Source organism: Hydra vulgaris, chromosome 01, assembly GCF_038396675.1.
Source record: "Hydra vulgaris chromosome 01, alternate assembly HydraT2T_AEP".
Lineage (NCBI taxonomy): Eukaryota > Metazoa > Cnidaria > Hydrozoa > Anthoathecata > Hydridae > Hydra > Hydra vulgaris.
Genome location: NC_088920.1, coordinates 16,670,020 through 16,686,811, shown reverse-complemented (window position 1 = coordinate 16,686,811; position 16,792 = coordinate 16,670,020). Strand labels below are relative to the sequence as shown.

Below are 16,792 nucleotides of genomic sequence, written 5' to 3'. Positions count from 1 at the left end.
TGCAGCTTAAAGTGGTCATACAAAATATTGATGTCAATGTAGATGTTAAAGTGTATTTTTTTTTTTTTGTAATAAAACATAAAAAAGTTATCACCGCTTTTTTTCAAAAATACCTAAATGTTCATGAACCATTTGTTTTAGAAATTTAATGTATACCAAAATAGGTGATTTTGGCACCTAAACCTTAAAAATGTGGAAATTTTATGGTGGCACTAATTTTTTGAGCCACCACTGAAGATTGGAAATTTTTTTTTTATATAAAGGTGGCTATGGCGTTGTTATGGAAATTACAAACTACTTGTTTGATAAAAACCCAAACTATTCTTACTCGAAGGTAAATTGTATTAAAAGTTTTTGTATTTGTGATCAACAGATTAATGAACCAAATCCAACTTTTTAAAATGACTTTTATTTCTTGGGATACTACCTTTAACAAATTTAAAAAGATTTTTTGTTGTCCTCAGTGAGATCTTTGGTGTTTATTCTTAATAACGTTTAATTGTTTATCTTGCAAACCATATATTTTACTGTAATATCTTGATTGTTTAAACAATAACTGAATGACGACAATTTCTTGAAAAATACCATATCTACATCGAGTTGTTATCCCATCCCTACAAATTTAAAAATATATCAGTAATTTTTATCATTATTTATTAGCTATTTTTATTAGTCAATGATAAAAATAAAAACTTTCAGTTTAATCAATCTTTAAGGTGGGTTCCCCCACTCCTCCCCCTGAAAACTAAAAAAAAAATTGTATTAGCTTTTTTAGATATAAAAATTACCATCATAGATTCTATTTCTGTAACGTATTTTTTATTAAAATCATTGTAAACAGCAGAATTTTTAGGGTTATAGCGCAAGAGATTGGTGTGCAATTTGAAATCATGGAAGTATTCTTTTGCTTGAACGTGTTTAATATTTCTAACAGTTGCTATCATTGTCAAAATCAAGGTTTTATCAAGTTAGCATATCATATTGCAGCTGTTAAAAATATGCTAAAAGCTGCTGAAAGCTTTCAGTTTAACTGGAACTCCCCAACATAAAAATCTGTTACCGTTGAGGGAACTTCGCAAATCCGAGGATATTCCTCCCAGAATGGAGTAGCAATAACAACCATTGATAAAAATTTATTAATGTTGAAATACTCTCAAAATTTTGCTATGGATGTGTCTCTTGGGAAACTAAAAAATCAATTCCAGAATATTTAGGATGGTTAGCAAATATTCAATCCCATGTTAGTTCTTCAGATGCTATGGAATCTGCTGGGGTAGTTAAAAAAAAAACTCCATTACATCTTTAAAGGAAGAGGTTTCATCATCTTTAAAGGAGATGGTGACACCTCCTCATTTAAAAATGTAATGGATAGTGGCATAAAAAGATTTAAATACTAACATCGCAAAATTGGAATTTACACGACAGAGTAAAGTTAACTAGATTCGTAATCTATTTTATGCAGAACTTAATTGCCTACTCATAAGAAACAATCTTGACAATTTTTATGCTATGAAAAAAGCTGTTAGGGCGGTTCTGTTTCACTGTACAGATTTTGAAGACAAGGAAGGACGACACGGTATGCGTACAAATGACACTAACATTTGTTGCAAATTTCATTCAGACAAAGTTCATGTTGTAAACACTTATCTAGATCGAGTAAATTTTTTTGTTGCAGTCTACAACATTTTAAAGCTAACTTTTATAGATTTATAAAAAAATTTCACTTAAATTAGAACCAGTCAAAAATCTTAGATTCTCGAGAAACCTTAATAACTCTTATTTTTTTAAAAAAGTTCAAAGCATTCAACTTATTCCAATCATTTATTTTATTTTTTTAGTCCCAGTGTGAAAAAGTTTTTAAAAAAATTTCACTCAAATTAGGACTTGTCAAAAATATTGGATTCTAGAGAAACCTTAAACACTCATCATTTTGTGGCTGTTTAATTTTTTATAAAAGACAATTGTTTGCAACTCAGGCAAATCTAGTTTCTAAAATTTTTCAAACCACTCCACTCTATTGAGATGCCTAATGTAAGAAAACTAGAGCCATCTAATATGCAAGAATCATAGGAAAAGCCCTTTACTTTACAGCAATACTTTTAACTTTACTGAAGTTAAAAGTATTGCTGCTACAACCCAAAGAATACTTTTGGTGATAGTCTAAGAGTCTGGAGTTAATTCAGCTGTTATTGAGTTTAATGAAGGTTTGCTTGAAATCCTCTCTGTATAAACTAAATTTCAACTAACAGAATATGTTACATCCATGAGACTCAATGAAAATAACTATAAAGTTCTTTTTATTATGGTTTTATTCTTTCATTTTATATATTTGTTGTTTTCTGAGAATAAAATTTTGCTTCGAATAAAATCTTCAAAAATGTTAACTTTGAACTCGTTTAAGCCTATAGTCTGATTTTATTTTTGTAAAATTTTTATCAACCAATTTTTCCATACTTGTTTCAAATATTGTAACTTTTTATATACTGCGAAAATTAAAACATCCTTTTCTCATTCGTTAATATACTTCAATGAATATACACACCAGTCTTTAGCTGAATATAACAAGTACATTGATTGCTAGCTTGTCACAGAAATTACAAGCTTTTTCATTCATTGTTTTAAAAAGCTGGGTAATCAAGGCTTTTTATTTTAATGATTTTTGTAAATAGTTTAAAGAACCACATTTTCGGTAAAAATTAAATCAATAACGCTTTGCAATCAAAAGTTAGCCTTAACTGTGGAGGACCACATTAGTGTTTAAAAGTTTCAGTTTAGCAAAGCCTCAAGGTAGCACAACAGTCACATTTATAAGCTATTATATAACTAAAAACAGATACAAACTGTATTTGGCACACTTATGTATGAAATAGAGAAGCGTGACTTTATATGGTACATAAAATTATCGTATTTCTGTTGCATTTAAAAACTCTATTAACAAATGTGATGAGACAAGTCCAAGTTTATATTTTAGCATGAACAGCAACTTCTAATAGATGCTAACATAATAAATGTTTTGCATATTTGGAAGTTTTATCGATGGGTTAGCATGAGTGAATTTATCTTTATTAAAGACAATTCTCGCAGCATGTATTTGATGTCGTTAAAGTGCCACAAGGTTTGGTCTTTGGGCAGTTGCCCATGCTATATGGAATAGAACGTTGTTGATTTTTCTGTATTTAATGAAAACATTTATTACCATTTATTAAGTACTTCAAGTTCAATACTTGCAGATTCAAAAAGTTCTGTAATTGAAGTAGATGAATAAAATACATAAGTATCATCTTTAACCACTATAGTATTGAATTAGTTTGAAACTTTCGAAAGATCATTGATGTATAGCAAAAAAAGATGCCATTTTTTAATTTTTCCAAAATTAGCCATTTATTTTGTTTACGAGATCAAGCATTGCATTTTCATGTTGCTTTTGAAACACGAACTGTTTTTTTTTTTATATTGTTATTAGTTTTTAATATTAGTAGTCTTATTATTAGCAGTCGTTTTATAATTGCAGCGTTAATTAGTAGTTTTTATTATTGGCAGCAAAGGTGCAGTGATTAGAGTTGTGGTTCAAAAGCGGCTCTCTGGTAATAAATATTGGTATGGCTTTTGCAATTTTAAGTTTATTTGTAACATTTCCATTTAAAATTAAAGATTTATCACCGGAAAAAGACTTATAACAACATCTTTATTATATCTTGTAAGTAGTCAGAAAATTTTCATTATCTTTAGATGGTCTAAAACAGGTGAAAGCTTTTTAAATTTTGAGTTGATGATTTGAATTGTAAAGACTTCACAATTGGAATCAGAAATCGAAAGGTTTTTTCTTACTTTTATTGCTTGATCATTCCAAATACAAGTTGCATTTTAAAGGGAGGGAGGGGGTGTCGTATTCAAATTTGCAAATCATTTTTCAGAGGAGTCTTGGAAAGTTTAATAATTTGTTGACAAGAGAAGTGGTGAGGTAAAAACCCAAAAAAACTGTAAACACATTTAATGGACAACCCATAATAGGAAAGGTTTTGTTATTTTAAAAAAAACAAGATTTTCAAATAAAGAAAAATTTACCACATCTTTCTTAAGAATAATACATATTTGAAGATCGTAAATATTTAAGGTTAAATGCTCCTCCGAACACTTCGGAGAAGCATTCAACTTGGAGGTTCACGCCTTCTTCATTACCAAAATTGCTTATTGAGGTTGACTAGGCGTCGAACCACGAACCTCCTGGTTCTAGGTCAGAATTCTAACCACTGCGCTACGGCTACTATACATACCAATCTTACAAACCGATAAAAATAATAGATAAACAGAAATTTTTAAAAGAACATTTGTTGAAATGTTTTTCAAGAAATGGTTTTTCAAATTGATAATATGCCAATATAAATAACGACTCCTTGTAATTTTTTTGAAAGATAAATGATTCGTTTTGAAAGAAAAATTTAAATTGTAAAAAAAAGATAACTTTGTTTCAAAGATACGCTCCAAGAAATGATATGCAAAATTGAGTTTTGACTAAGGTTAGTTTTCGAAAATGATTGCATCAAAAAATTATCATTAAAGAAATTTAATTTTTTACTTTGAAATAAATAGTCCATGAAAAAGAGACGAATCATTATTGTCTTCAGGCTGGATGTTTTATAGATATCGTTACGGACTTTCATAGAGTTTTTTCCTTTTTTATTGGTGATAAATGAACAAAATGACTACTTTGTTTAGGTTGTTTTTAAGACATATAGATTTTTTAAAATGATCAAAGCTTTAGTTAGTCGAGTATTTGATATTCTCTAACAAAACTATATTATATTGTTCAATATATGTATATATATGTTTTGTTTATTTTTAGTTTTGAAATGTCGTTTTTTGTTGATTACAAATAAAAATTAATAAAGTTAATAATCTTGTAGAAGGAAAGAAAAATTTCCGAAAATTAATAAACGTCCTCTCCCGTGTATTAAACACCGAAGAGGAATGAAAGTGAGTTTCAAACAAAAAAATTAGATTTTTACGAGAAATTGAAATTTTACGAGACGGCCTTGATTTTGTATGTACATCCGCAAAAGCAGGAAGAGTTTTTAAAAAATGCTTTGTACAAAAAAAGGGTGGGGAGGGGTGGCAAAAATAGTGGTTTAGTCGGTACTCGCTTTATGGAAGCCCTTTTCTATGATATAGTTTACTTATAGTATTTATTATGATTGTATATTATTAATATTTTGTTGGGAGGGAGGGGTGAAACTTCTTGATCTACGTTTGCAGTCAATTTGTTCGTTTTAGATTGTTTTGTGTGTGTCAAAACAATCTAAAACGAACAAATTGACTGCAAATGGACAGCTGGCTGTCCGTAGGAAACTAATGATTTTCTAACAAAAATTATTTGTTTAATTATTTGTTGTATATTTAACAAGCATAAGAAATTTTTTTATACGTAAATTATCTACATTAAATATTAAATTAGATATTTATTAAACATTTAATTGCATTATAAATGGATTTATCAAGTACTCTTAAAGCAATTTTAAGCCTCTTTTCTTTTCTTAAACAACACTTTTTAAATAATTTTTTTTTAAGCAAAACAAATAAAATAAATTTATGCTATCTTATATCCATTATGCAAAATAGGATATCCACTTTTCAAAAAACTTTTAAACCGTCTTAATTAATTTTTTCTCTTTTATTATTTCAGTATTCGTGTACTATATAAAGAAATATTTTAACGAGTTTTGATAACCATTTTAGAACCCCTTTAAAGCTCTTGAAGATTTAACAGGTCCCTAATAATATTTAAAAGGTTTTTCAAAAGTATTTCTTGTTGGATCTCAAATAATCAAAAAAATTTTTTTTTTGAAAAAACGAAAAATTTAGTTACAAAATTTCATTTTATTAGCAGTAAAAACTGTTATTTGTTGAAATACCTTTTAAACATTTATGGGCTTTAAGGGGACTCTAGAATAGTTACTAAAATTTGGTAAATTCAACTTGGATGGTTTTAAAATTTTTTTTATAATAGACACCTTATATACTACTTATAGAGTGCTACTGTTTTTTTGTCAAAAGACTACAATATATAAATTTTTTTAAATTTTTAATGTAGTACAAAAATTTAATATTAGAATTTTACTTATCAATTTATTAATATGGCTGCGTAGTGAATTTATACTTTCAATTTTAAAGTCCGACAAAGGTTTTTTCTTTTCTAAAGTTGCAAATAATTTGTATTCTTTATGTGACCAGTCTGATATCGTAGTGTTGAAAAAAATATAGTCTATTAAACATTGTACTATTTACCACAAAATTTTGTTTAAGGAAGTACTTTGCAGAATTTGATATTTTGTAACGACCATTTAACGCCTTAGAGATGCAAAATAAGTTAAAAAGAGTGTTGCAGAGTGAGATAAAAGTACAAAAGGACAGTTGTCAAGTAGAATACAAAGTGCCTCTAAGAAGAAAAATACTAAAAATTGCTGTAAAGAAAATGTAGTAAATGTAAACAGGGATAATAAACAGCAGTCGACGAAAGTAAGAGTCATTAATTATTTTGTTACTGAAATGATGTAGCGTTGAGCGTGAATGTGATGTATAGAAGGTGTCAGTAATGGAGCAAAATTATTTGTTTTATAAGTAGTTACTATGTGGTCTGTATTTTTAGCGTGATAAACCTACATTATAGATATATGGGTTTCAAGGATGTCTTGAGGATGGCATGGGTTCGTACCTTGTGGTACACTATGAACACAAGAAGACCTCCAGCTTTCATTCGAGACTGATATCCCATAAGAAGTTCCACTCTGGGCGTACACCAGGGTATCTTGTTTTAAAGTATTCCTTTCTGTTAACCCAAAAGGACTATTCCAGTGTATCTCATCAGGACAATTGCCACAGAATTCTGCATTGACACTGAGACTAGAGGACATTTGGTTGAGTTCAGTACAACTTGCATACAATTGTAAATGATTTTTTGACATGAATGACAGTAAGTGCAGTGATTTATTACATTAAAACTAGGGTTAGTGAGAGTTAAACTGTTTTAAATTTTAAGGCTGTGCATGCAATATGTAAATAGTCAATGCATGTAATGTAAATAGTCAGGGTAATGTATGCATGTATGCATACTGTAGTAGCATGTTTTATTGGTATCAGTAATTAAAACAATTACAAGTAAATAATCTAAAATATTAAAACAAAATGACAAAAATATAGTAACAGTAACCTGTATTTCACAATAATTAATCTAAAGTCGTATGGAAGTTTGTAACCAAACAGATAAATGTTAGTAGCTAAAAGTCGTGTTTCGTAAATTCTATAATTAACAGGATTAACTGTGCATATGTCGAGTGACTGTTATGTTACGAGAAGTAACATAATAATAAGTCAATAAAGGTTTTAGTGGTTTGAATTTTGTCTGGGAACCCAGAGACCCAAAAATCAACGTCAACTCTGGCCCAATATGCGATATTGATAAAGAAGGAGGCACTAAATGCTCCTCCACGATGATCTGTGATAAGTCCGTATAAACTTCAGAGAATAACCTAAACAACTACAATAATAAAAAAAAGGCTTTGCTTGTTCGATAGTTTTGTAGTTGAAACCATATTAAATATTAAATAATATAATATTTACATAAGATAAGTATTGATTTTCGTATATAAAATTCTCTTGAATACTTTCGAAAACATAGGAAAACAGAGATCGGGCAATAATAATTTACATCAATATTTTCCACCTTACTTTGAATCTCGTCGTTATTTTGGTAACTTTAAGTTAATCTTAGAAGATTCCCTGTCTAATAGAAGATGAAAAGAACTAATAGACCTTTAAAAAGAACTTCTTTTATAAAATTGCAAGAATTTACACCGTATACCCGTTTGTCTACCATTTAATCATTTTAAAGGCTTTAAATTACTGAAAAGGTATTTCAATGCAATTAAGATTTGTTGTTTTTGGAAGAAAAAAGTCAAAAAAATTTCTTTATGGGTATGGAACATTTTCAGCTAACTTTGGTCTTCTACTAAATAAAATGCTTATTTAATTCAATTAAAATCTCACATGAGTCATATAAAACTTCATCATTAACTTTACCAACGTTAAGCGAAGCGCTCCAAATTTATCAGTGATTTCTCTCACAACTTGCAAAGTGCGTTTCAAACCATTGTTTTTTTACCAATTTAATTTAAAAAATGAAATTTGAATGGAAGTTCACGCCTCACGCCTCACGCCTCCTTCCTTATCGATGTTACAAAACATGCCCAGAGGTTGTAATAAACCAGGGATCTCTAGCGTCTGAGGCAAGAACGCTAACCACTGCGCTACGGCTGCTTATTTTTCATTCTATCCTACAACATTCTTCCCTTCTAATTAGGAGGAATAAAATGTGCAAATTAATGGGTAACCAAAAAAATAACTTATTTAAAAAATGCAACCAACTATGTTCATTAAAAATCCACCTATAATACAATGTAAAAAGCAATCAATTAAAAAAGACCATATTTTTATTTATGTGATGATGTTGAATCTTTAAGAGATTCTGAAGGTTCGGTTGAGTAGTCACTTGTGCTGCACCTTTTAGTGCAATGGTGATTTGTATACATTACTTTAGAATGCATGTTTGACAAAGTCAAACCTTGTATTTTGAATTTTTGCACTGATACCATTCACTTTTTTGACTTGCTGAAGCTTCTCTAAAAACAATACATCACTTTACTTGGTTTGCTGTTGCTGCTGGAGTTGTTGTTGTTGATTGATTTATCTGCAGCTTATCATCAAAGTCAAGATTACGTTGTTTCCTAGCTTGATTTGCTACTTTTTTGCTGTCACAGTCTTTCAATGTTTCATATATTTTATATTTATTATAACGCTCAATTTTGTTCTTGTTAAGCGGAAACAAACTAGTATTTAGAAACTCAGTGACTATTCGCATGCGGATAAAAACTTAAACAGAGGTTTTAAATGTTGAAACTTGAACAGAATGTTTTGCTTGCAATTTACTAAAACATTCTTTTGACAAACTGCTGAACTTTGTCTTTGCACAAAACTCTTGAAGTGATATGCATCAAAATCTTTTGACTTAGCGATAAACACCTAGTGGCTACAGAATGTGACGAATGAGGTGGTAAGCAAACTAATAGGATAAAACCATAAAATTCCAACTGAGGCAGTTACGTTTTTTTAGTATTACTTTTAGACTGTAAGTTAACAAAGAAATCTTATCAATCAATTCGAAGAATATATCTATGAATATATCCAGCATAAAACAACGTCAGAGCTGCATAAGAATTATGTATTTTATTAACATATTTTTTTTTCAAGCTCATTTTTCAATATAAAAAAATATTAATACACGGGGGAAAATTTTACCATTTATGGAAAAAAATAACTTATTTTGTATTAAAATTTTATATCATCTTATTAAGAAAAGAATTCTTCACAGCATGAACAAAAATTATTTGCAAAAGTTTTATTCAAAAAAATAGGAGCAAAAAAATTAACATTGTCATAACTATTCCATTTTATCAACTATTTCATTCGAACTACTTTTACTCTATATAAGGTAAGTATGGGTATTAAGGCCCACCTAAAAAAATGAAAATGTAAAGAAATGCTGATTTTTTTTTGCTGCCAGTGATAAAACCAGATAACTCTAATATTTTAATGTCGAAAAAAAGTTTCACAATTTATTTTTTCCCTATATTTTGGATTAGTGGGCCTTATTACCCGCCGGGCCTTAATACCCACACTTACCTTATTTTATATTTTTAAAATACTCTTTGAAAAGAAAATAAAAAGTAAAGAATTTAAAGGAATTTTTTAAAACTGAAACTCAAACTAAAAAAATAAAAAGTACCTGAAATAGTTAATTAACAAATAATATTTTTTATAGAAAACATTAATAGAAATATAACTATTACATAGAATGTAATTATTTTATTATATAAAACATTTATGCAAAAAAAGTTTTATATAATTTATACCAACAATTTTCAAGTTTTTAAAAAGGTTTTGTCTCATTTGAATATTTAAAAATGTCAGTACTTACTTCTGCAGTAATTTTGATGCGGTTTTGCTCATTTTACTGCACATTCCGCTGGCTTTAATATTTAAATTAAATTTAGCAAGATAAGTAATTTTTTTCCTGCAATATTTAAGTCAAGTATTACAGCCCACGGAATTAGCAGTAAAAAAATTAGCACTATAATCCGCATTAATTTTATTGAGTTGTGCTGACATTTTTATTTACTTAAATTATTACTTCAACTTATTAAATTTATCAATCTTAAAATTATTATTAAATTTATTATCTTAGGGCAAACTTGGTAACTGTCTAAAACTTATTTAATGCTCTGGCATTGATTCATTTGTAAACAATTGATGTGTTCTGCCCACATTTTAGCAGTAAAATTTAAGAAACGTTTTTTATAAAGTAAAGTTTAATTTTTTTAAACAATGATAATAAAAAACATTTTGATCGAAGATTAAAGAAATAAAAATTCATGTCTGATTTACAGTTAAAGAAACGTTAAATGAAAATTTTACTTTCGAACAAAATAACTCCAAAAAAAAATTCAGCAAAATATCAAATTTTTTTGTATCATTGACAACGAAATTAAAAAAAAACAAACAAAAAAAAAACAGAAAAAAAACAAAAAAAAAAAAAACAGATAATAATGGCGAACACTTCAAACTTAAAAAATAATTGATATAAACATAAATGTTATGATGTGATTAACATAACTTTATTTTTTCATTATAAAAATAAATTTGAATAAACTTGAAAACTCATGACTAAAGACATCATGTAACAATGAAGGTTGAATACAATCAAAAAAATGATGTAGTAAAAAAGAAAAATTGAAGCAAAAAAAACAATTACAAATTTAATTAGAAAAAAGTTTATTACCATAAAAATATATTTTAATTTAATTTTAATATTTGCGAAGAAATTATTTATAAAAGAATAAATTTAATAATATTATAATAAAAATTATAAAAATTCATGACATAATTATTAAAAAAAAGTAATAACATTAAAAAAAAAGAATTACAAAAAATTATATACCTAAGTATTTACACTAAGATTATTATATATATCTAATATTATTTATAATTTATTAATGAATAAAAGAATTATAAAAAATTATGTACCACAATTATAATTAGGGGAGGGTGGGGAGAAGTGGGACGCGGGAGAAGTGGGACACCCCTATAATTTTATTTCGCAGCAGCGCCTGTTATTTAATGTAAACGTATAGATTTCATGTGCTCTTTTTAGTAAACATCATTTCCCCTCTCTGCGCGCGGTGAAAACCCTTTTTTTTGAAAGTACCCCAAAAAAGTACTTTTCCTGACAGTCTAGTAACTCATGTATGTATTTATTTTTAACTGTTGTTGCACTTTTTTTCTATTTTACAGGAAAATGCACTTATCATCTAACATTTAATAATTAAATTTGTATTTCAGCTTTAACTATGTGGCTGTAATTTTAGTTTTATTTCGTCTTCCCTACATAGGGGTGAAGTGGTACAAAGAAAAAAGCCGCTGTCCCACTTCTCCTTTACAGTTATGCGTTATTTTATTGCGGAAAATTCTAGAATATTTTAGCTACGATTTTTTATAGTTTTCAAAATAAAAATATTGAGCTTTATCGAAATATTTTTATTTTGAAAGAGGAAAGAGAGATCTTCATTAAAGATAAATTTGATTTGATTCATCATTATTGTTTGGAGCAAATTTAGAATTCTTTTTACATCAATAGTTTGAAAGCATTTGGAAAGCAAAAGGCATGCATAAAAGTTTTTTTAATCAATAATAATAGTCTGATATAAGATATAGTAATAACAGTGACCTTAATACCATAAAAAATAAATATTTTTTATAAAACCTAATTTCTTTTAAATTTCAGGTCATGCCTAGAGTTTATAACAGAAAAAGTGAATCTCCACATGTTTCAGAAAACATTTTGAAAGTTGCTGCAGCCGAAGTGGAAAATGGGATAAGCCTTAGAGAAGCAGCATATTCGGCTGGTATTTCTAAGTCTGCACTTCATAGTTGTATAAAAAAAAAGTGTCAATACCCAGCTGCTAATCTTCAACCAAATTATAAACATTCTATGATTTTCTCTGTTGCACAAGAAGAAACACTGAGCACTTATCTAAAGTCATGTTCTGATATGTTATATGGCCTTACACCAGTTCAAGTAAGAGCTTTAGCTTTTGAAATGGCTCAAGCAAACAAAATTAAATGTCCTTTACGTTGGATAGAGCAAAAGAAGGCTGGTCGAGATTGGTTAACTGGATTTTTAAAAAGAAACCCAAAACTATCTGTTAGAAAACCAGAGGCAACTTCAATTGTAAGAGCATCGGCATTTAATCGGTATACTATTGATATTTTCTTTAACAAATTACAAGAAGGTATGACAGAGTCTAAAGCAACATCATTTAAAATTTTTAATCTTGATGAGACAGGTTTTACTACTGTGCAAAAAACTCCTCGTGTCATTGCATCAAAGGGATCGAAGCAAGTTGGGCAAATAACATCTAGAGAAAGAGGTGAGTTAGTAACAGTGTGTTGCAGCGTCTCCGCAGCTGGTGTAGCAATACTCCCTGTTATTGTTTTTCCAAGAAAATTATTTAGAAACTCACTAATGAGAGGAGCACCAGAAGGTTCTATTCGATTAGCCAATCAATCTGGATGGATGAATGCTGAAATATTTATAGATGTTTTAAAACATTTTGTTAAGTTTGCTCGCCCAACAGCCGATCACAAAGTTTTATTGATTATAGATAATCATGAAAGCCAACTTTCACTACAGTCACTTGAATATGCAAAAGAGAACCATGTTTGTATGATGACTTTGCCACCACATTCTTCACATAAGACACAACCTTTAGATAGATCTGTTTTTGGTCCAATAAAAACATATTTTAATGCAGCTGCCAATAGCTGGATGCTTAGCAATCCAGGGCAAGCCATTAAAATTTATGAGATGGCCAGTCTCATTCGACAAGCATGGGAAAAATCTTCCACACCAACAAATATTATGTCAGGATTTCGCGTGACAGGAATTTGGCCTTATGATAGACATGTATATGGGGATGATATTTTTTTACCATCAGTTGTAACAGATAGAGATGTGCCTCAAGAACCATGCAGTGAAGGCTCGTGTGAGAAATCGATTACAATTGCTACTCCTTCAGATATCTCAGATTTGGATGTGCAACATGAAGCAGTTTTTACAGATAGAGATGTGCCTCAAGAACCATGCAACGAAGGTTCATGCGAGAAATATAATACAAGTGCTATTCTTTCAGATATCTCAGGTTTGGGTGTGCAACATGAAGCAGTAAAAGAAAACTTAACTGTATTTTCTCCTGAGACTGTACGAGGTTATCCAAAGGTAATTTAAACTTAATATTCTTAGTTTAGGTTTTCTTTAAATTCTATAACTATATAATACTATAATATATATTTTGCAGGCACCTTCTCGTAAGATTTTAAGACGTGGACGTAAAAAGGGAAAGTGTATGATAGCCACATCAACACCAGAGATTTTAAGAATAAAAAATGAAGTATTAAACAAACAAAAAGGTACAAAAATTGTCCTTCTAAAATCCAAAAATGTGAGGAAAAACATTTTACGGAAATCGAACAGTGACCTTGATGTAGATTTCAACAAAATAACAAATGATGTTTCTGCTAATTGTTACTCACTAGAGTTTGAAGAAGAATTGGAAATAGTTTCTTTTAGCGTTGTTCAAAATGCGAGTGTCAGTGATTATGTTCTTTGCGAGGTTTGTAGTAAAAACAACATTTCTTATAATGTAGGCATAGTGCAGAAAGAAATAAACTCAAATTTTGATGTTGAGGTCAGCTTCCTGAAATACCAGAATAAAAAAACTTCTAAATTTGTCAAACCTAGAATTAATGACATTCGTAGTGTGAATATTGATGATATAAAAGCAGTCCTGCCTCAACCGCTTGCTTGAACAACATCAAGAACAAAAGCTGAAATCATTTTCCAAGTGAACTTTGGCATCTTAGATGTAAAATAACTTTTTTCTTTTTTTAACAAAGAAATTTTAATTCTTAAAATGTAATCTTAATTTGATTGAAAAAGGCATTGATAATTTGATTTTTTTTTCTATTTTTCATTTCTCCAAGGGGGCCACTTTAGTCGAGGAGGCTACGCATTTTAAGTATATTTTTTTATTGTGGTTACAACCCTCTCTCAACCTTTTAACTCGGAAACACGAACCTTTACGAACAAGTTGAGCGTGGTACTTCCAGAGACGTCAGGGTGGCCACAGCTCCTCTAAAATCCTCTAATGTCCTTTTTTTTCAAAAACCCCTTCTAAAATCCTTTATTATCCTCTACGAAGTACAAAATGTGATCAAATCTCCTCTTTTTTATTTTTTTATTTCTTGATGGTAGTATAATGTTCAAAATTCATGGTCTGCAAAACTGGGTAACATCTGAAATAAGGATTGGGTCGTAAAAAATTATTTTTAGCGAATCCGTGTCCTCTAACATAAAAAATGACATTGTTGACCCTTGTCCAAACCCCAGTTATGTGGAAACACGGACGTTAAACCTGTATAAAAAATCCTCTATTTTTATTCAAAATTTTGTAGTTTTGCGAGAAAGTCCTCTAAATTAAATGCAAAATCTCCACTAAAATCCTCTTTTTCTTATAAAAATTTTATGTGGCCACCCCGGACGTGGTGGGAGTCAAACCTCTCTTACAAGCCAAGCGCTCTACCATCACTCCTCTGCCGCGTTTTATTTAAACTAAACTTAACTTTAAAACCAAAGTTTGCTCAAATTAATATTTAACTAGATTTGGAGTTGTTTTTATATAGTCCCACATCTCCCCCAAATGTCCCGCTTCTCCCGCACACTTGTCCCACTTCTCCCACACTTGTCCCACTTTACCCCAATAGCAGGGTTCCTTTTAAACCAAGAAATATATACTTTATTAAAACATTCTGTCAATCTTAGGGGGTGGATTCGGTGCCCCAAAAACTGCTTTATTTGTTAAGACTAGTTTGGTTCAGTTCATACATCAAATAAAAAAGATATTACAATTACCCTGAAAAAAAAAAAATTGTGTCCCACTTCTCCCCGCTCTCCCCTATATATTTAATAGTTTATGTTATAACTATTTTTGATAATAAATTTTAAAACAAATAAATTAAATTTTATTTTAATAAATAAGATTTAAACTTCTTAGTTTTAATTCTAATATATTTAATTTAATTCGTATATTTTAAAGCATATTTAGTTATAAAAAAATACATTAAATATTTTATTTAATATTTTTTAATTATTATTTTTATTTTATATATTTAAAATATTAAACATTTTTTCTTGTTAAAAAGTTAATTCATCGAGGTTACGAAAATATTTTCCACGGTACTTGATCTCAAACTTCTTGATGTTCGAACAACGAATCCATTCACAAATGTCTTTAAAGAAATCAATGTCGTCGTGAAGTTCAAGTTTTAATTCTTCACAAAGATTAATCCAAGGAAGAAAGTTTTCTTCAAAATCTTTTTTTGTTATTAAATTATGTAAGATGTTTATACTTAACACTTCTATCCTATCTTTCGGTTTCCATCCTTCAAAGTTAATTGGGCGATAAAAGCCGACACGGCTAACATTAGTTGAACATCGAATTAAAAGTTTTTTTTCTTCGTCACTTAAAATATTTTTATTAACACGTAACCGCCCTAACTTTCTTCCAGATTTTATGTAATAATTTACGAAATAATTATCGCAAGAAGTTGCGTAAGAAGTTTTTCCATCGTCAATCAAAATCCTCCAAGCAAACCTTCGTTCATCAACGATTGATTTTATTTCATTAGTAAATGACGATTGACTTTCATAAAAACATTCGCAGAATGTATTGCAAAACATTTCAAGATAAATACTTTTAGATACACGACCTAAAGAAAAATTAAATGTTAAATAAAACTATAAACAGAAAAAACTAACAATTATTAAAATAATAATCAAAATTGTGATATTATATATATTAGATTATTTATTTTATATATACATATAATATTTAACTCTAATTAAATAAAAAATTGAATACAGTTTTTTATTAATAATAATTCGTAATATTTACATTATAATATTATTAACATAAACACATTAATATTAAATTATGAAATTATATATAAAACTTAATAAAACTTTTAAACAAAATAATTCCTTAATAAAAATTATAAAAAATATACTAATTTTATAAACTTGAACATAACTTTTATATTATTAAATTTTATTATAAATGTTGTTATAATTATAATTCATAATAACATATAATATAAATATATAATATACATTTTACTTAAAACAAAATTAAACAGAATAATAATTTATTTAAGCTGGAAACAATACTTTATTTATTCATGTTGTCATTCGAAACAAATCTCATCATTTTTTTATATAAGAAGATAAAAAGAAAACGCGTTTAATTTATACGCAAATTTGAAAAGAAATTAGTGTTTTATAAACCAAATTTCTAAATAACTTGTCCAAATTTAGAACTTACAATCGAAAATCTCCTTCGACAATCTTTTTTGAAATAAATTCTTTAAACAAATATAAAAAACGTCAAAGATATGAGAGTTCAAATATTTGATGATTCGATTTCTATGTCGATTTCAATAAAAAAAGATTTATATAATTTTAAAATTCAATAGAAAAAGATTTATATATTTTTATAAAATTTATAAATTAAAGTTTGTGATGAAATTGGCGTTTCCTGAATAAGGCTAAAAAATATATAAATGTTAAAAT

General features: G+C 28.4%; 2 protein-coding genes across 3 annotated transcripts in view; one reads left to right on the top strand and one right to left on the bottom strand.

The window, feature by feature from the left end:
* Window positions 1-11,893: 11,893 nt before the first annotated feature.
* Window positions 11,894-13,973, top strand: LOC136074159 (uncharacterized). Its single transcript, XM_065786464.1, has 2 exons — window positions 11,894-13,384; window positions 13,464-13,973. Exons 1-2 carry the CDS (start codon window positions 11,894-11,896, stop codon window positions 13,971-13,973), a joined length of 2,001 nt encoding a protein of 666 aa, XP_065642536.1.
* Window positions 13,974-15,364: 1,391 nt separating this feature from the next.
* Window positions 15,365-16,792, bottom strand: part of LOC105847329 (NACHT, LRR and PYD domains-containing protein 3-like) — a 30,865-nt gene continuing 29,437 nt past the window's right edge. The window contains exon 7 of one of the 2 annotated variants that reach the window (XM_065787484.1): window positions 15,365-15,933. In XM_065787484.1, the coding sequence (XP_065643556.1) occupies window position 15,933 (1 nt within the window). In that variant the 3' untranslated portion in view covers window positions 15,365-15,932. The remainder of the gene's footprint in view (window positions 15,934-16,792) is intronic. The other variant, XR_010635703.1, reaches the window with a different exon arrangement.